Raw genomic sequence first — 20,050 nt, 5'->3', positions numbered from 1 at the left:
CCAGAACTATTAGAAGAGTAGATTCTAATTTAACAGTTTATAACAATCATACTAACAGCAGGAAATAACTATATACACACTAACTGGTCTACTCGAAAAGAGACTAACATGCTGGGAGGCAGGTTTATGAAATGTCTGAGATGAACTGTGGTTCAAGGAATCTTTATTAGAACTTCATTCACTGCCTGTGAAAAAATAAAGGAAGCTCAAAAAGAGAATGATAAAAATGCGATTAGACTGTCAAAAAGGAGCACCTGAGTGTGAAGTCAGTCAAGCGTCTGACTCTTGGTTTCACCTCAGGTCACAAAACCAATGTCATGATCTCAGGGTGACGAGATTGAGCCCCATGTTGGGCTCTGCACTCAGTGTCGTGTCTGCTTAAGACTCTCTTTCCTTCTGCTCCTCCCTCCCTCCCCCAACTCAAATAAAAAAAAATCTTAAAAAAAAAAAAAAGACTGTCAACAGTTTTCCCCAAACTGATGCAAAGTTCTACAGAAAAAAAAAAAAAGGTATCAAACTGATTTGCCTTGGGTGACTGCAGGTCAGGCTATCCCACAGAACAGAATTATTTTTGAATAGCAGGAGATTTTTTTTTTTAATAGATCATCAAGAAGAAAATACAGGCTGGACAGAGATAAGTGTGCTGGATCTTGGGTTTTCCTACAAAAAGTTGACCAAAATGAAATTTCATGAGATATTCCATAGTGACAGGAATGTTGGAGAAAATGTCAGACATCCTTTTTCACTGGTATTGAATAAAATCTTCAGATCTTTCTATATCTCTTTCCATAAAATTAAATTTCATAAACTTGGATGTTTGAAATAAAAGAAATAAAATGAAAAAAATTTCCATATTCCATATTGGCGGGTTCACATTACTCTGTTGTTCACAGAGGTGAGAAACAGAGGCAGTGGAGCGGGTGGGTGGGAAGGAGAGGACAGTCTGGGCAATCCTGAAGTGTTGGTGGTAAATTCCAAAAGAGATAATCAGGAGAAAATGAGATAGACGTCTGAGGCTCGTAAGAGAAGTGGGCTCAGTAAATATCTACAAGCAATTGGGCTAGGTGGCAAATAAGTGAAGAAATGGGCGCGATCACCCACATTTAAGACAGGTGTGGAGAAGACCAAAATTAAAGAAAAATTACATAAAGAAATAGATGCCTACAAAGAGACTGAAGGGGGTGGAAGAGATGAATGGGCAGAGAACAGAGGATTTTTCAGGTGATGAAAACATTCTGCATGCTACCATAATAGTGAATGTATATCATTATACATTTGCCCAAACCCACAGAATGTACAGCACCAAGGGTGAACTATAATATAAACTATGAACTTTTGGTGATTATAATGTGTCAGTGTAGGTTCCTTGGTTATAACAATTGTTAGCATTCTGGTGAGGGATGTTGATAATGGGGGGGAAGCTATGAACGTGTCGGGTACATGGGAAATCTCCGTAACTTCCCTCAATTTTGTTATGAACCTAAATTGCTCTAAAGAGAATGGCGGGGAGGGAGGAAGGAGGGGAAAAATTGAGATAGAGAAACAGAAGAAGAAACCGTGTCTGGCTTATAAGAAGTACTCAATAAATATTTAGAGCATGATGGAGGAAGGAAGGAAAAGAGGGAAGCAGGGAGGAAAAGGGGGAAAGGGAAGGAAGGAAGAAAAGGAAAGGGGACGGAAGGAAGCAAGCGAGTAAGCAGATGAAAATGGTTTTATCATGATATATGCATTTATTTCCATTTACTAACCTTCAAATCATTAAGACCAGTCCATATTATTATTTGATTCTTTGACCTGAGAAGTAAAGATACAAATTTTTTTTCCTCTTCATTTTTTATATCCACAAGGTGTGCAGAACTTAAGGATAATCTACAGTGTCGCTGGGCTATATTCCATGGCTTACTCTCTTTGCTAATTTTGTAACAGCTATTTCTCAATGCTATCCATCCTGGTGAACATGAGCCTACCAAAAGAAAAGTGTTTTGTGAAAGATGAATTCAGCAATATAACATTTCATTAGTACATTTCTTAACGTTTATAATAATCTTGAAAACCTCATGGCATTAATTGTGCACTTCCCTTACATTTCTCCCAAACCAGTAAAAGTGCTAAAGTTGCTATTATTCAAGTAGCAAATGAGTTACTAGCAATTAAAATAGTCTTCAATGGGGATCCCTAGGTGGCTCAGTGGTTTAGCACCTGCCTTTGGCCCAGGGCATGATCCTGGAGTCCCAGGATCAAGTCCCACGTCGGGTTCCCTGCATGGAACCTGCTTCTCCCTCTGCCTGTGTCTCTGCCTCTCTCTATATATGTCTATCATGAATAAATAAATAAAATATTTTTAAAAAATAGTCTTCAAGTAGTATCTATGAATTAATTATGCAGAATTATTGTCCAGTTATAACTTAATTAAAATAAAAGCTACGAATGTTGGACTTTTTTTTCCTTCTAAGTCACTTTAGGTTACCCTTTCTTTCCCTTACTCTTATGCTGGTGGAGACTTTTTAAGTGTTTATTTTAGAGACTTTTCAGATTTATTTTTATTTTAGAGAACTAGATATAACACTTGCTAAGAATTCTGCTCTCTGCCACTGCTACTTGACTTCCAATGGGTTCACCTTCCAGAAAACACTTAGCCTTTTTCTCCAAGATTGCACACCACAGAAAGACTGAAGATAATATCAGCCTGCTGAGAGTAGGTATTGTACTGTGACTCTTGATATTTCATCAGTGCCTCAACCCTACATATTAGGAAGATGTGAGAAGGATCTTCTGAAGAAACTGTTGTCTTGTTTTTTCACAGAGGGGAGGAGGAGGATGGGGAGAAGGGATGCTTTAATCACATTTCTACCTTTTTCTTATTACTGACATATTTCTCTACTTCACCTATAAACATATACTGTGGTTCAAAGTTTATTCCTATAGAGGGTATTAAAACGGGACTCGTAGCCCATCACAGAGAGTGGATTGCCTTTATTAGCTGTCTATGACTCTCTCTTCTTTGCCTAAGTTTTTTCTCACCATGTGGAGGAAGAAAGTGGATCTAGGAAGCCACAAAAAAAATTAAAAATATATATTCCCTTTTCCCTTGCTTCCCTTGCAGTATTTCAAATTTTGGTCAGGTGTGACCAGGGATGAATAACAAAGAAGCCTTAAATAGGATGCAAGATTGATATTTTTATATTGGATTTTAATGGACCTATTAATACCTGAGAATGAGACTGTTTATTGACACTTCAAAGTCATCTAAAAAGCTATCAATAATTGCCAGAGTTGGTTCCATTTTTAAAAAGCGATGGAAAGAAAACAAAGTTAATTCTTAACCTTGCTAAACCTGGCCTGTTCAATAAATCAACTACCAGAATGATATTGTTAGGAAAAAAAAGGGACTATGCTAGTTCATTTACAAGCAGTTTTATGTGGCTAATACTTGACTGAGTCACTTTTGAAAAGAACAATACATCAACCAAGTTATCTACAAGATATATAATATATTAATAATGAACTTGGGATCCCTGGGTGGCGCAGTGGTTTAGCGCCTGCCTTTGGCCCAGGGCGCGATCTTGGAGACCCGGGATCGAATCCCACATCGGGCTCCCGATGCGTGGAGCCTGCTTCTCCTTCTGCCTGTGTCTCTGCCTCTCTCTCTCTCTCTCTCTGTGTGACTATCATAAATAAATAAAAATTAAAAAAAAAATAAATAATGAACCGGATATCTGTATACCTGTTTCTACTTGAACATCCAGTCTCTGAAATGTATTTATAAAATCCAAATGCAACTGTTTAAGTTCAAATTCAAAAGTATATAAGGTTGCAGGTTTTAAATTATCCCACTCATAAACTGTAACATTATTTTGCATAACTTGTAAAGAGTTATTGAGAGATATTGACACTGAAATGTCATTGGAAGACAGCACACTCCAGTTAAAAGAAACACTCGTGCTTGTTGCTACTGTTTTAATATTGCTAGTTGAGAAACCACCTAAAAAATCAAGAGCAATAATTAGTCAGATTCAAACAAAACTGAATGGAACACAAAAAGATTTTGAATTACAGAAGAATCACCATGATGGGAAAACAAATTATCTACTATAAAATATTTGCCAGACAATATGGAAGTTTCTTGTCCTCTGCTTGAAATGAATGACTTAGATTACAAACCCCAATTATAATATTTTTAGATAATCTGGATTACATGTAATATCTCCATTGTACCTATCTATTCACATTAGTACACATCAAAAGTCAAAACTGAAAATCTTCTTCTTACCTTAGTTTAAAACTTTTTAAATTTTGAAATTAATATGTTTAAAAGGACAAAATACTAACACCATGATGTGATTTTAGATATCACATACCTGTTAATCACTATAAAATTCAGATTATCTGCTAGTAAAATTGTTTCCCTTTTACAATTAGGCAATATAGATGAACAACAACTACAGATTACTTACGGGTTTTAAATGACTTTTCACTTAAAATTTGTCCATATTTTATGGACTGTAGAATAATGTGATAGTCTTCATTTTCTTCTATTGTTATTGCTTTTGAAAGCTCTTGTGAGTTTATAAAAATGCTTTTGATAGTCTGTAAATAATTAGATTCATCTGCTTAAAAAATGTTTATTAACTCTATCAGGTACATTCACTAAAAGTGTGACTTCTACATTACCTTCATAAGAAGCAATTTTTCAAACAGAATTTAAACATATACATAAAATATTTTTATATAAAATGACATTACTTTAAATAATTACTTTCTGTATAGTGTATAAATTATTTTAAAATATCATTCCTATGAAAAAGTGCAGTGGTATTTGATCAACTATTTACTGAAGATATTTCAAAAAATGCTAACACTTCATACACTAATGAAATAAAAGCAAGAAATCCCAATAACTGCATAGCAAAATAAATGATCAACAAAAGAAAAAGCCAATCTATGGAATGGGAGAAAATATTTGCAAACCACACATCTAATATCCAAAATATTTAAGGAACTCATACAACTCAATAACAAAAAGCAAACAGCAATAAATACTCCAATTAAAATGGGCAAAAGAAAAAAAATAAATAAATAAAATGGGCAAAAGACATGAAGACTTTTTTCCAAAGAAGATATGCAAATGTCCAAAGGGTATATGAAAATGTGCTCAAATATCATTAATCATTAGAGAAATGCAAACTGAAACTACAGTGTCAGAATGGCACCTAACAGAATGGTTTTCATCATAAAGAAGAGACAACAACTGCTACGTAGGGATAAGGAGAAAACGGAACCCCTGGTGGACTACTGCTGAGAATATAAATTTGTGCAGCTACTATGGAAAACAGTATGGAAGGGCCTCAAAAAAATTCACAATAAAACTACCAGCAATTCCTAAAGTGTCCATCGATGGATGAATGGATAAAGAAAATGAGGTATACACACACAGGAGTACTATTCAGCTATAAAAAAGCCGGAACTCCTGCCATTACGACACCATGGACGGACCCCGTGGGCATTACGCAAGTGAAATAGATCAGACTAAGACAAATACCAATCTCACTTATATGTGGAATTTTAAAAAAACTAAAATCATACAAAGAGAAGAGATTGGTGGTTCCCAGAGGTGGGGAAATACTGGGTGAAGATCAAAAGATACAATCTTACAATTATTAGATAAGTAACTTCTGGGGATATAATGTACAACATGATGAGAATAAATAACAATCCTGCTGTGTACTTGAAAGTTGCTCCAGAGTAGATCTTATCATAAAAAAAAAAAAAAACTATTTGTAGCTATATGAGACATAATGGATGTTAACTACGTGTACTGTGGTCATAATATTGCAATACACATATATCAGAGCATTACGTTGTCTATCTTAGACTTATACAATGTCATATGTCAATTATTATCTCAATAAAATTAGGGAAAAAGGAAATCCCAATAACTACCAAATTCCTACTATGATATGATATTTGGTCAAAATAAATTCTGATTACTTTTTATCAGAGGCAAAAAGAAAAGATGCCTTACTTTTTCAGCAAAATCATTAACAAGTTGGTATTTTAAAAAATAAAATTCAGGACTTTTTCCCTTAGGAAATTCATCCCATTCAATAACAACTGTTGTTCGATTATTCATAAAACAGAAACTTTTTGAGATCTGAAATAGGAAAGAAAAGTAACTTTTGGTTAGTTGGTTAATTCTTCTTCAACTCTTGGTTATTATTAGTATTTTATTGACAAACTTACAAAAATTGAGCCTAAAATATGTCAAATTAAAATTGAAAAGTATTTCAGCAATATTATTTTTTTCATATGAAATAGGTAACATCCATTGGATACTGTCCTTGTAAACATAGTCTCAAAAATAACAAGTACAAATGAGAGCAAGGAAATTCAAGATCCATGTTTCTCAAAGTGGGAAACACCACATTCCTGGGGTCCAAGAGACTCAAAATCACAGGAGAAACACAGCACACCCTCCCGGTGTGTCAACTGTGTACCTTGATGATAATGGCTACAGAACTAAATTATTTCACAGGCATTCTTGATAACACACTTGCAATAAAAATGGAGTACAAAGTGTTTGACCCTGAGTTAATTTTTGAGGTTCAGTTTATTGATAAATGAAATGTTAGCAACTGAGGCAAAATAACCAGACCACAGGATCAGAGGTATATTCCCTAGATGATAAGAAAAGACTTCAGACTTGAAGATAATGATATTACTTATCAAATTTCCTACCAAAAACAACCTCAAAATGCCTTACTCTACCATGAATTTCATCAAATTCTGATCTCCCTCCCCACTGATTTTTCCAACAGAACTTGTAAGCAATGAAAACAGATGCCATCTGTACGCACAAATCTGTGCAACACGTAGCAAAGAAAATCGTCTAATCCTAATGTTTAGTGTTATTTCTCTTCAACATACCCCTCCTTTTCTAAAACGGGCAGACCCAATGCAATAGCATCCTGCCATCAGCTAATTATTTCCAACAACAACATCGCACGCTGAAAAATGTCTTACCTTAACAACATATTGTACCCAGAGCAATAGAATAATTGATTTCTCCATCTGGAAAATAAAGCATATTCAGCTCAATTAAACATTTGGGGGGGGGCTTAAAACCAAACTATTGGACATTCTTTAGATGTGTATCACTTTATTGTTACATCTTCTCAAATTAGGCTGCCCATCCCACTGAATGCTAAGGCATTACTAAGCAGGTGCTGCATAATATCCTGCACCTAAGAAAACTGGAAACACCAGTACTTTCCCACAAATAACAAAACAATGTGCTTCTAGAAGCTGCTATAATTAAATATAAAGGAGATGCTAGAAATAAAATGAATTATCAGGCAGCTATAGGCAATTGCATGGCATTGTGTGACACCATTTAACCCTAACTGATGGAAATTGAATACGCCTACACCCTGTTTCATCGTTGGAAGTAATTTCTCACATTCTGAAGTTACACCATCGTGATGAAAAATGTTTCAAAACTACCGACGAAATGGGAAAAAAACGCTCAAGCCTTTTCGACTCCATTTATTTTTTTTAAATGCATTTATCTGAAAAAGCCTGTGTCCCGTTTCCTGGGAATCTGGGAACAGAATCCTACGTTCAAGGTAAGACACAAAGGGGGGGGGGGGGGAAGCGAACACACTTGGAATTTAAAATTCATATATTTCTAAAACTGAAAAATATTCCACGGGGTCCCCACGATCCGTGCAGACCCCCGGGGAGCCCCGTGCAGAGCGAGCTGCTTCTACAGAATGCTCTCTGGCTCCCCGCAAGGTGTTCACGTCGCGCGAAATTCAACCCAGTTCAAAAGAAATACCAACAACCCAGTTCGGGCACCTCCCCGGGCTGCAGAGCTCAGCCTTGTCGGCTTCTTGGCTCGGGCGTCGGCCGCGACAGTGCGGCCCCGGGGGCGACGCTCACGCCCAGGCCCGACCTCGGGGTAGACCAGCCGCCCGGAGGCCGCCGAGCCCGGTCCAAATCCCCGCTCGGGCTCCGTTCTGCAGGCGGCGGGGCCGGGCCGGGAGGCACGGAGAGGGCGGCGGCCCGGGGCGCAGCGGGTCACAGACGGGCCGCGGGACAGCTCGGGGTCCAAGGACCGCGGGGCGCGCAGCGGGCGAGGAGGCACCGAGGATAGCGCGGGGGCGGGGCCGGGGCGGGCCGGGGGGGGGGGCGGACCGCGAGCCCGGGGGCGTGGCCGGGAGGGGTGAGGGCGTGGCCGGGGCCGGCGCCGGGGTACCCCAGCACAGGTGCAGCTCGCGCAGGCGCAGAGCGGGGCGCGAGCCGGGGGCGGGGCGGGGCCGGGGGCGGGGCCGGGGGCGGGCCGGGAGGGAGGAAGAGAGCAGCTGCCCTGGGAAGCAGCGGTTCACAGACCGGCCGCCGAAGTTGCCTTCGGGCTGCGGGACAGCTCGGGTTCAAGGACCGCGGGGCGCGTAGCGGGCGAGGAGGCAACCAGGGCAGCGCGGGGGCGGCACCGGGGCGGGCCGGGGGCGGGGGCAGGGGAGGGGCGTGGTCGGGGCGGGGGCGTGGCCGGGGCCGGCGCCGGGGTACCCCAGGGCAGGTGCCGCTCGCGCAGGCGCAGAGAGGGGCGCGAGCCTGGGGCGGGGCGGGGGGCTGGGGGCGGGGCCGGGGAGCCCCCCGCAGTGCCTCCCGCGCGGTCGGGTGGGGTCGGGTACCGAGGGCTGGTCTCCGTGGAAACGCGGCGCGGGAGGGAGGGAGGGAGGGAGGGAGGCGGGTGCAGGCGCGCCGGGCGCGGGGAGCGGGGAGCGGGGCAGAGGAGGGGGCGGGCGCCTGGTCCCGCCGCGGCGAGCCGGTCCCTGCGGCGCCCGCTTCGGTTCCCGCGGCCCCGGCGGGCTCTTCCTCCCTCGCGAGGCCTCCAGCCCGCATCCCTGACGTCGCCTCGCCTGGGTCTCGCCTCGTCGTACCCACGTCGCCCACCGACACCCCGACCTCCGGGGGGACCCACGGTGGCTCCGTCGAGTCCGGGTGTCTCGCTCCCCCGTGGGGTGTGGGTCCCGTCCCTCCCAGGCGCTGCAGCCTTTCTTGCCGGGGCTTCAGAGCAGCGTCTGCAGCCCGGCTGGGCCGTCCTCGCCCCGGTGTCCCGGGGGCAATTCAAGACCGTCCTTGCAGGACGAGATTCGGGCCCCCTCCCCCTCCCCCTCCCCTCCCCCTCCCCCTCCCCCTCCCCCTCCCCCTCCCCCCCCTCCCCCTCCCCCTCCCCTCCCCCTCCCCCCTCCCCCTCCCCCTCCCCCTCCCCGCGGTCAGCCTACCAACGCCTGAAAGTCAGCACCTCTGCATCCTCACTTTTTTTTTTTTTTCAAATATCACAATGTTTATTGATAGATACAAGTATATAAAATCAGGGCATGAACATGACTTGATAAATTAAGTAGCCTTAATTTCAATACTATAATAAGAGGGACGAATTCAAATTCTCACCATTTGTTTCACACCCACAAAACCACTTCAAGGGCATTAACGATCTCTCAAAACGGATCGGTTTTGTGCAAGTAAACCATGTTTCTTTTTAAAAGACTTGTGCACTTGCCCAGGCTCAAGGATATTAAAATCTAGCACATAAAGCCCATTACTAGAGGTAGAAATACAGGCAATATACTATTACGGCAACAACCATCAATTACAGTTAAGAATTTTTCTGTAACAACCAAATGGATAATCAAATATTGCAACAACTCAAGTATTACTGAGCAAAGTGCATTTCTACAGTATTCTGTGTTGCTATTCAGTTTTCTAACTTAAAACAGCCTATGATAACTGGCAGCAAGGAAGGTCCTTGCAATAGACTGCCTCTGCTTGAGAACTTAGGATGTAATTATTGCAGTGCTCCTCAAAGATCTGAGTCTCCGTCCAAAACATCCCCTAGGACAACTACTTCCCTTCTAGGCTTCCAGCCATGGGCTTAGATGATGGCCTTAGCTCTATGTTCGTTCATATAGTTTGACTTAGTTAGCTAAGCATCTTTGAAAATGTGAGTGTAGTCAACAGTAAACTCAAAGAGTGCTTCCTGGAGTATAAACACTCAATAGACGGGCACCTGGGGGGCTCAGGGGTTGAGCACCTGCCTTTGGCCCAGGGCATGACCCCGGGGTCCCAGGATGGAGTCCCAGGTCAGCCTCCCTGCAGGGAGCTGCTTCTCCCTCTGCCTGCATCTCTGCCTTTCTCTCTATGAGTCTCATTAATAAATAAATAAAATCTTAAAATAAATACATAAATAAATAAATATTCAATATAATGATTCAATAGAATGATACCTAGTATTGGGTCACTGCAATTACTTCTGGTAAGTTCCTACTAGGTCAGAGGACCCCAATCTCCCTTACACACTGTTACACACTGTTAGCTAGTCTGGTCTTTCTAAAAAACTCATGTGATGGTTGGTGCCTGAGGTGCTCACTTAAAAGCCTAGTCTGGGGAATCCCGGGGTGGCTCAGTGGTTTGACGCCTGCCTTTGGCCCAGGGCGTGATCCTGGACACCAAGGATCGAGTCCCATGTCGGGCTCCCTGCATGGAGCCTGCTTCTCTCTCTGCCTGTGTCTCTGCCTCTCTCTCTCTCTCTCTGTGTCTTTCATGAATGAATTAAAAAAAATCTTTAAAAGCCTAGTCTGATCGTTGCTTTTATATAATACCTCAGGCCAATTCCACTTCAATGTAACCTCTTTCGTCTCTGCCTGGACACCCTAACTTGTACCCTCCTGAAGTAACAGACTGTAATCATTTGCACCTCTGTTTTCCTACATGACTTTGCTTACACTGTACCACAAAAAGTTACTTCTTAAGTGTTTATGTCTTTAGCCAGATTAGGAATTCCTTGATGCTATGAACTGTGTCTTAATTTAAGCACAGAGATGTGAACTGTATTTTTGTTGTTTTGATTCCTGAGGGTGGTACAGATCTTTGCTTTTTAAAAGTAGAAGGTGTTGAGATAGTATATCACAAAGTCATTATATTGACAATGAATTAATTTTGAGCTTTGAGAAATAATGATAAAATTAAAAATCTACCACGTATTTAGTAATCACTTTGCAGTATATACATAAATCATTATGTTTTATACCTTAAACTTGTACAATATTGTACATCAATTTTATCTCAAGAATGGTGGGAAAAAAACCCAGAAAAATCAGGAAACTGATCACAAAAAAAATAAATATATAAGATAAAAATCCATCAGGCGAATTGACTAAAGTATATATATATTTCAATATGGTTTTCTTTTGGTCATATATTTGCTTTGCAAACAATGACATTTTGAATAAACAGCCTACCACCTTCCATAGTTTCCATCAATCGTTCCACCAGGTCAATAAACTTGGTAGCAAGTTAATCAATAGGGTTTCCTTCAAAAGCACTCCTTCCTGAAGTAATACCCTATGAAATTATATTCTAGTTAAGGCTTTGTTCCTTTATTTGGTCTAGGAATTAAATTAGTTCTAGAGAAGTTAAGAGAAAGATTTTTTTTTTTTAATTATGGGTCTTTTCCTTTTAGAAAAGGGAAAGTATAGATTTAGTACTCTTTCAGGGCATTTATTTTTTAAGAGAAATAGCTTACTTTGCTGATGGTGAAAGACAGCTGAAAGCCATTTAGGCAATAATGAAGATCACTAACGCCTTATAACATGAATTCCCTACCAGGCAATATGTTGTTTGGCATCTTATTTAAATATCTATTATGTAAGGAAATCCAAGTCTTCACCAGAGATTGGGTGGACATATCTGCAAAACCACATCTCTGATAGAAATGTACAAATTATACAAATAAACACACTACCTATCCTTTCCTCACCTTCAAATTCCAGTCATTCAATCAAAAGTATTAAGTACTTTTGAGCCATGTGTCAAGCACAGTGCTAAGCTCTGAGTCTGTAGTAACAAATGTTATTAGTCCTCCCCTTCATGAAGCTTAAATTCTACAGAGGGAGTTGCTGAGTATTATATACTGATTCTGCACGCAGGCTTATTCCTCTTTGTTCCTGTTTTTACTATCTAAATCCAGGCCCTCTTTCCCTCTCGTCTAGTCTTTGGGCTCCTAGACCCAATTCCAATGTGCATGACTGGGAGGGAGGTGTTACCCCCACACCACCAAGCAATTCTTGGAATACCAGCTGGGTGTCTTACCATTCAACTCAATTCGGACACTGTCTATCCAGAGATAGAGTCAGATTCCACAGGCTAAGCATGCAGTCTTAGGAGATCCCCTCAACATCCTATTTCATATGCCTGTTACAAGCCCAGGTAGGTATCTGTGCTTCTGACCTACTGGCTTTAGGTTCAATTAATTTGCTAGAGTGGCTCACAGAACTCAGAAAATCTGTTTCCTCACTAGATGACTGGTTTACTATCAAAGGATGGAACTCAGGAACAGCCACATGGAAGAGATCCAAGGGTGAAGTAGGTGGGAGGAGACATCCACGCCCTCTTGGAGTGCACGGCTCTCATCAAATCTCCATGTGTTCAGCACCGACCTGAAAGCTCCCATAACCCCATCCTTTTTGTTTTTAATGGAGGCTTCATTACACAGGCACAGTTAATTAAAGCATTGGCTACTGGTTATTGGTCCAACCTCCAAGCCCTCTCCCTTTCCGGAAGGTGGTGGTGGGACTGAAAATTCCAACCCCCTGATCATATGGTTGGCTCCACTTGCAACCAGCCTCCATTCTTAGAATCTGTCCTTAGTCACCTCATTAAGTAACAGAAGACATGTTTACAGCTCCCATCACTTAGGAAATTTCAAGGGAAACAGCAATGATAATCAAATATATATTTTTTATTATAAATCCCAGTATCACTGTGATAACTGGCATCCCTTCATTCCTTCCTTATTAGATTAATCTAAAACAGGTCTTATTTCTAGGGGTGCCTGAGTGGTTCAGTCGGTTAAGCATCCAACTCTTGATTTGGACTCAGGTCATGATGTCAGGGTCCTGATATCGATCCCCACCTCTCACTCGGTGCTGGGTGTGGATGTGGAGTGTGCTTAAGATTCTCTCTCTCCCTCTCCCTCTGCCTGCCCCCCCTCCTCTTTACCCCCCACCCTGCAAAAAAACCAAAACAAAGCAAACTTCTTATCTCTAGTTTTTCCTCTATTTTAACCTATTTTCTGCTGTCTTCAGATTAATCTTCCCAGAATTCAGTTCTGATAATGTTACTTTCCATCTCAGTGTCTTCAATGCTGTTCAGCCTCCCTAATTCCTTACTGTGCCCATGTTTAGTTTACATCGTACATGTTCAGTTCACTGTTTTTCCCTGTAAGACTTTACTCTGATTTCCTTTCTTCATGAAACCTTTCCTGGTATTCCTAACAAGAGCTATATCCCCCCTTCTCTGTGCTTCTGCGGTACCTAATGCCTCAAATACATGGCTCATTGGATTCTAATTTTTATATTATTATCTGTGAACATCTTAATATCTCTATAAGATTGTAGTCTCCCTGAAGGTAAGTCTCATTTCCTATTGATTTTCATATTACTCACGAGCCAATTGTGATACTTTCCATAATGAGCACTTCACAAATATCTTTTTATGAATACTTGTAGAAGGCATATTATAAAAGTCTGTGCCCTCTCCTTTTTCTAGGTGACACTTGGGACTTACTTCATTGTAAATATTTTTAAATATTTTTGAAACACAAATACAAGTTTTAAGATTAGTCATGTCACTCAAAAAAAAAAAAAAAAAACTAACGTATGACTTACAGGATTCCTCTAACCTAGTTCTGCTTCAAATTTGAAGAGTTTTTTTCTGAGTCATTTGTGATATGCACAAGACTCTTTCTTTCCTAATGATTTACTCTTTAGAGTAGCAAGATCTGTCACAGTCCAGGCTGGGGGAAAGTATCTTGTTTTAAGGTTAAAATGGAACAGTGCTAAAAATTAAAGACCAACACAAAAACATTCTTCCTTAAATCTTTTAGATAAATTAGATGTACTATTTCTTGTCTTTCCTTGTTTCCCGACTTCTGTTCTTACAGGTCTTTTTTAAATGTCCTCTTTCAAAGGAGATATTTTACTCTAAATTTTCTCACAAAAATAACACTTTTATAAGCTGACATGTAATCAAAGTGAACCAGATTTCTATCATTATTTAAAGGAAAGCCATTGTTGCTATAGAATTTCTAAGCTTTATTTTGCTGGCATGAGTTACAAGAGAAAGAAAATAAAAGATGGATTAGCAGCATGTTTTTCATCTGTATTTGTTTTTTTAAATGTGATGCCAAAAAGCTTGGTGTTTGAGTTCTGTAGCTAGGATTGGCTTTTTCCACAATGCAAAATTTCCTAACAATTTGTGGTATTATCTTTCTAGCATATTTATTTATACAATATGAAAAGTAGTTACTGCAACAGATCTTTTATGAAATGATTTAATCATCCAAATTAATCCAAATGAATTTGCTCTGAGTGAAAATGGTATGTTTAATAAAGTGTTACTGGCTACATTTCAGAATCCAAGATTAAAACTCAGATTTATCTGTATTTATTGGTGTGGACTAAAATGCAAATGTCATATTGAGAATCGAGACTAAACAAAAAAGAATCTGCATCTCTGGAATGGGGTGGTTGTGAAATAATTTGAGGTCTGGTCCATCACGTTTATGACTTTTCTGCTAGATTTGTTAACAAGTATGCCAGGAAGGGTGGGAATTTATTTCTAAATGAGATTATCAGTACATTTAACATGTTTAGTGAGTTCAGTATTTACTGAGAAACTTTGATGGAGAAAATGTCTCAGCTGGGGGGACAGGAAAAGCAAGGCAAGGAAACTATGAGGGTCTTCTATCCAGATGGCAAGATCCACTATCTTTATACTCTGAAAAATGAAAGAAAAAAGTTAAAGACCAACATAAAAACATCCCCTCCTTGAATCTTTTAACCTGGATGGATTAGTGGGACTGTCTTGTTTTTCTTTAGAGGAGAGGAGAGAATAAGGGAGCTCTCTGAGCTCATACAGGTGGCCAGTGACCCTGATCAGTCTAAGCATAATACTCTAACCCCTGCTGTTGGTACAGCTCTGGGATGAGACCTAAGATTTCTTCCCCTAGTCATTCACCCTCTATAATCACCTTCCCCTGAGGTTTGGTGGACCTGTGAAAATGAGATTTTATTGTAGCAGAACAAAAGAGGCATTCTCCTGCTGACTTTGAAGAAGTAAGTTGCCATGATGTGAGAGGGTCAGGTGGTTAGAACATGGGCCTTGCCTCCAGGGGCTGAGGGTGTGCCCCAGCCTACAGCCAGCCAGAAATCCATGATCCCGTCCTACAATCTCATGGAACTTAATTCGACTAACGATGAGAAAGAGCCTGGAAACAGAGGACTCACAGCCTCAGATGAGATCACAGTCCTAACTAACAACTTGATTTCAGCCTGGTGAGATCCTGAGCAGAGAGCCCAGACTCCTGATCCACAGAAATTGTCAGATAATAAATGTTTTGATTCAAGACACTATATTTGTGGTACTTCATTTCACAGCAATAGAAAAGAAACACTCACCCACAGTTAATGCGATTGTAAGCGTGGGCAGTCATTACACAGGAGTTTCTAACTAGAGCTCAGAGATAGATGTCCTGTCCTCTTTGTTGGAAAACATATTGAATGTTGTTTCATTAAAGCCACATACAGAGTTGCCGTTACCAAAGTTGCCATGTGGAGCACCCAGAATGCAGCAGGAGAGTATGAAATTGGCAGAGCAATGGAAACAGAGAGAAATGCATTTGAGTCCTGGTGCTTCATTAACTCTGGCCCATCTCAAAGTTGGTTATCTCAAATTCTTAAATTCTGTGAAAGATATTCTTTGCAGTGGCACTCATCCCCCCCAGGATTAATAAGTCTCATCATTGGGATTTGACCTCAGGCATCCTAGTTCCAGAGGCTATTTTCCTAACCATGAATCACATAAAGAGCTATAGAATATCTTTACCCATTGATTAAATAATTAATCGCATCTTATTTGATTTAACTTAGAGCAGCTGCAGTTAGATCAAGGAAATGATTATCAGGACAAAAAAGTATAGCTATTCAGGTATTACTTTTAACAGAAGATCTAAAATATTTATATCCTTTAGAGTTTTTCTAAAGTTAAAAAATCATTTTCTAAATGTTGATTTTAATCTACTGTTCTCAACATTAAATAATTCTCACTTATTTGGTTAAGCATATGTTATCCTAATAGCATAGTCATTTTATTTTCTCAAGACTCCCTTACAAAATTTTGTAGACCTTTTGTATACTGTTGGCATTTGCGTCTCAGTTTGTATGGTTGTAAAATATAACAACAAAACCAAACAAAATTCAAAAACTAAAATCATGTCACAGAACAAAACTGACTTCAGAAGAAAAGCTGTTCTTTATTAGAGATAAAAAAATCTTCCAGAAAAGACAAAGGAGATAGCTTTTATCTCACTCATTTCAAATTCCTTGACTCAGAGTTTGGAGATCTATACATCAGAAGCTGGTCAGTGACCACTTGGTTATGAAACAGTGTCTTTCAAAAGTAGCTAAACTCTCTCTAATTCTATCTTTCTGATCTTTCTGGATCTATTGAGAGATACTAGCTCCCAGGAAACAACAGATTTTAGCAGTACTCGACTGTATTTTATGAGTGGTCATTACAAGACAAACATCATAGATAAAGTATCAAGAAAAATGAACGACAAAAATGGTAGCTGTGAACAAAGAAAAGTATAGTTTTTCATGAATTTTGACAATTTGGGATATCAGAGAAGCATGAAAGGATATAAAGGAATCTGTCACCTTTGTAGCTGAGAAATATTAGCAGATATTCACCAAACTATAGAAAGTAAAACAGAAATCAACTTTATCACCCTGCCCTGTAGCTGGAAATAAGAGAGTAAAATTCTTACCATTCCTCAAGTGATAATAGAAGGCAACCAAGGGCAATCCATTTGGTCTAATACGAACAGCAAAAATGACATGAAATCAGCCAGAAGACCTATGAAAAAGTACTACAAAGTAAAGAGAATATCATCGTAAAAATTGAGAAGAAATTAACTACTGTAAGCACTCTGATGCAGAATTCAGGGGAAGAAATCAGGAAAATTTTTGTTTTTTGTCTAATGTGTGCAAAATACATTATTTCTATAAAACTATGGAAAAAATATTGAGAGGGAAAAACAGTCTGGTATAAATAAAAAATAGCCTGAAGTTAAAAAAAAAATTAGATGAGTTAAAAAGGTAACCTAATAGGAAATAAATACAAGGAAACCTAAAATGCGTTTTCAGATTTACAATCTAGACTGATAGAAATAGAGCAAGTATGAATGACTCTCATGGAAGAAAAACAATATACTATTATGCGGAGCACAAAAGATAATAGATGAAGACAGAAGACAGAAAATGTCATAAGTATGAAAGAAAAACAATGTACACATAATTAATGTTTCTGAATATAAAACCAGATTAGGGGCGCCTGGGTGGCTCAGTGGTTGAGCACCTGCCCTCAACCCAGGGCATCATCCTGGGGTCCTGGGATCGAGTCCCACATCGGGCTCCCTGCATGGAGCCTGCTGCTCCCTCTCCCTGTCTCTACCTCTCTCTCTCTTTCATGAATAAATAAAATCTTTAAAAATAAGTAAATAAAACCAGATTAAAATGAAAACATCGAATAAAATTTACTAGCAATAGAAGAAACACCTCTTATATTTTTAGAAAAAGATTGTGTGAAGATCAGAAGATCCAAAATAATATCAGTAAATAGAGAATCATACCTATACATATTTTCATGATATTATTGAAGGGAAATTATAATAAGCAATCATTCAAAGAAAAAAAGAAAAGAACTATACCTATAATGGAACCAAATACTGAAATGGAATCCAGACATTCCTTTTGCAGCACAAAATGTCCAAACACAATGAAGTAATGCCTACAGTTCTGAATGCAAACTATGACCTCAAACTTTTCTACTCAGCTTATATATCTCACGTCCTTTCTATGTGTTAAACACTTTAGTAAGTACTTTACATGTATTAATTCCATTAGCCTCACATGAATCCTATGAGAAATTTGAAAACTATGAAGTACAAAATTATTAAGTTTACTTAGAGTCACATGGAAAAAGATGATATTAGGATTTGAACTTATGCCCATTTCATCCAAAAGTCTGAGACCTTAGCTATCATGCTCAGTGTGAGCAAAGCCTCAGGAAATATCCAATCCATATACTTTCTGGAGAAAAATTACTTGGAGACTTAATCAAGAAACCAAGAAATAGAGCAAACATAAGAATTTAATAATGGAGATATTAGGACTAGCAGTAGGGACTATAGTTCATTTATATGCAGAACGGTTAAACCGGGTAGCAAAACTGAATTTATTTTTATGTGTGTGTTTATTGCATGCATATATAGGTTTTAATAGTATATATAGACAGACAAAATATAGTTTGGGCACAAAATAAATATGACTCAGAAGGTAGAAAACTTAAATTCCATACTCTTTGGTAAACAAAACACAATTAAAAATTTTTTATCCATCTCAAGGTTTCTGTAATCTATTTTCTCATAATAGATAACTTTTTCGATAACATGATAGAATTTTGGCTTTAACCAGAATGTCAGTCTTTCTAGATAGCAGTTGTTAGTGAAATAGCTCTAAAAAGTCAAGCTTTTTATTTTTCACCCCAAGATACAGCATAAGGGCAAGATTTCAAGTACCACAGCCATTTATAGGATATTATTAGAAAAAAAAACATAAAAAAATAAATAAAAACATTATTAGAAAAAACAGGCTAATAGCAAGATGATTGCTAACCTTTGTGCGAATTAGCAAAAGGTGCCTCCTCATGGCAGATACATTAGGGAAAGGCACTTTGTCTGGTGGATAAATTAGAAAATACCTCAGGAATTATTAGAAACAACTCCTCCCTCTGGTAAGATGCGCTCCCACATGGGTGTTTGGCTTGGCAAGAGGCCAGCATCTTCATGCAAAGAAAAAGGCATTCCTTCTGGGTAGAAACAGCTTCTTGTCAGGGTCCATGACCTGGCTTGAGAAGCCTGAGCCAGATTTCAGCACCCCCTTGCCCCTCAGATGAGCACCTTTATACAGAAACCAGACTCCAGGACCATTCACAGTGACCTCATCTGGGAATATTAGCACAAATGTGAATCCTAATTCACTTGGGCTGCAGTCCCTCTGGCCAGCGTCAGAAATTTTGTGTATCTTGAAATCCTCTCAATCTACATGATGTAACCACAAATGTTCTCAAAAAGATTGATTTTAAGAAATTGTTGAGATATCTTGATTTCAATAGTGTTACTTTCCAGGTAATGTGAACATGAACCTTGAAACATTGTGTGATAATTAATTGCCTAGGAAAAGCTCAGAAACCTTTTAATTCCTACTAAAAGCCTCTATTCTCTTTTGGACAGTAGCGCCTCAAGGTACTGTCTCTGCCTTTTCTCCTTTTCAGCTTAATTGCATGGAATATATTAAGAATTAATTCGTATTCATCTCTTAAAACTAACATGAATAAGAGGTTTTGTTCTACTACTAATAACTTAATTTTAAAAACAGAACCAAAAGTCTCAGGATATATTAATTATAATACTTAAAGGTCGAGGGATGCCTGGGTGGCTCAGAGGTTGAGCGTCTGCCTTCCGCTCAGGGCGTGATCCCGGGGTCCTGAGTTCGAGTTTCGCATCAGGTTCCCCGCAGGGAGCCTGCTTCTCTCTCTGCCTAGGTCTCTGCCTCTGTGTGTCTCTCATCAATACATAAATAAGATCTTTTTAAAAATTACTTAAAGGTAAAAACAGGTATATTAAAGTTTGCAAAATCCTTTGTCCTGAAAGGGCACTCTGTAAAATTACCACTAAGAAAATGGACAAAGGAAAAATAGGAGATAAAATGAATATATAAAAAGGATTGAATTCAGTGGCACAGTCAGGCATCTATTCTACTATGAGCTGACCTTTTTTCTTAGTTATATCAATAAGGACTTTTGTCTGCTACTATCTAGTGTTGATGATGATAAAGGACAAAAGGAACAAATTCTTATAAACTTTTGA

At 39.4% G+C, this 20,050-nt stretch overlaps 1 protein-coding gene across 2 annotated transcripts in view; it reads right to left on the bottom strand.

Annotated features, from left to right (window-relative positions):
- PTPRQ (protein tyrosine phosphatase receptor type Q) overlaps positions 1-8,164 on the bottom strand; it is a 246,333-nt gene extending 238,169 nt beyond the window's left edge. For both annotated transcript variants that reach the window (XM_077845626.1, XM_077845627.1), the window contains exons 1-6: positions 7,855-8,164; positions 7,021-7,068; positions 6,023-6,151; positions 4,455-4,587; positions 3,725-3,982; positions 1,749-1,963 (exon numbers count right to left, since the gene is read on the bottom strand). In XM_077845626.1, coding sequence (XP_077701752.1) covers positions 1,749-1,963; positions 3,725-3,982; positions 4,455-4,587; positions 6,023-6,151; positions 7,021-7,068 — 783 coding nt within the window. In that variant the 5' untranslated portion in view covers positions 7,855-8,164. The remainder of the gene's footprint in view (positions 1-1,748; positions 1,964-3,724; positions 3,983-4,454; positions 4,588-6,022; positions 6,152-7,020; positions 7,069-7,854) is intronic.
- Positions 8,165-20,050: the final 11,886 nt, after the last annotated feature.

This window comes from Canis aureus, chromosome 13, assembly GCF_053574225.1.
Source record: "Canis aureus isolate CA01 chromosome 13, VMU_Caureus_v.1.0, whole genome shotgun sequence".
Classification (NCBI taxonomy): domain Eukaryota; kingdom Metazoa; phylum Chordata; class Mammalia; order Carnivora; family Canidae; genus Canis; species Canis aureus.
This window is presented reverse-complemented; position numbering and strand designations above follow the sequence as displayed.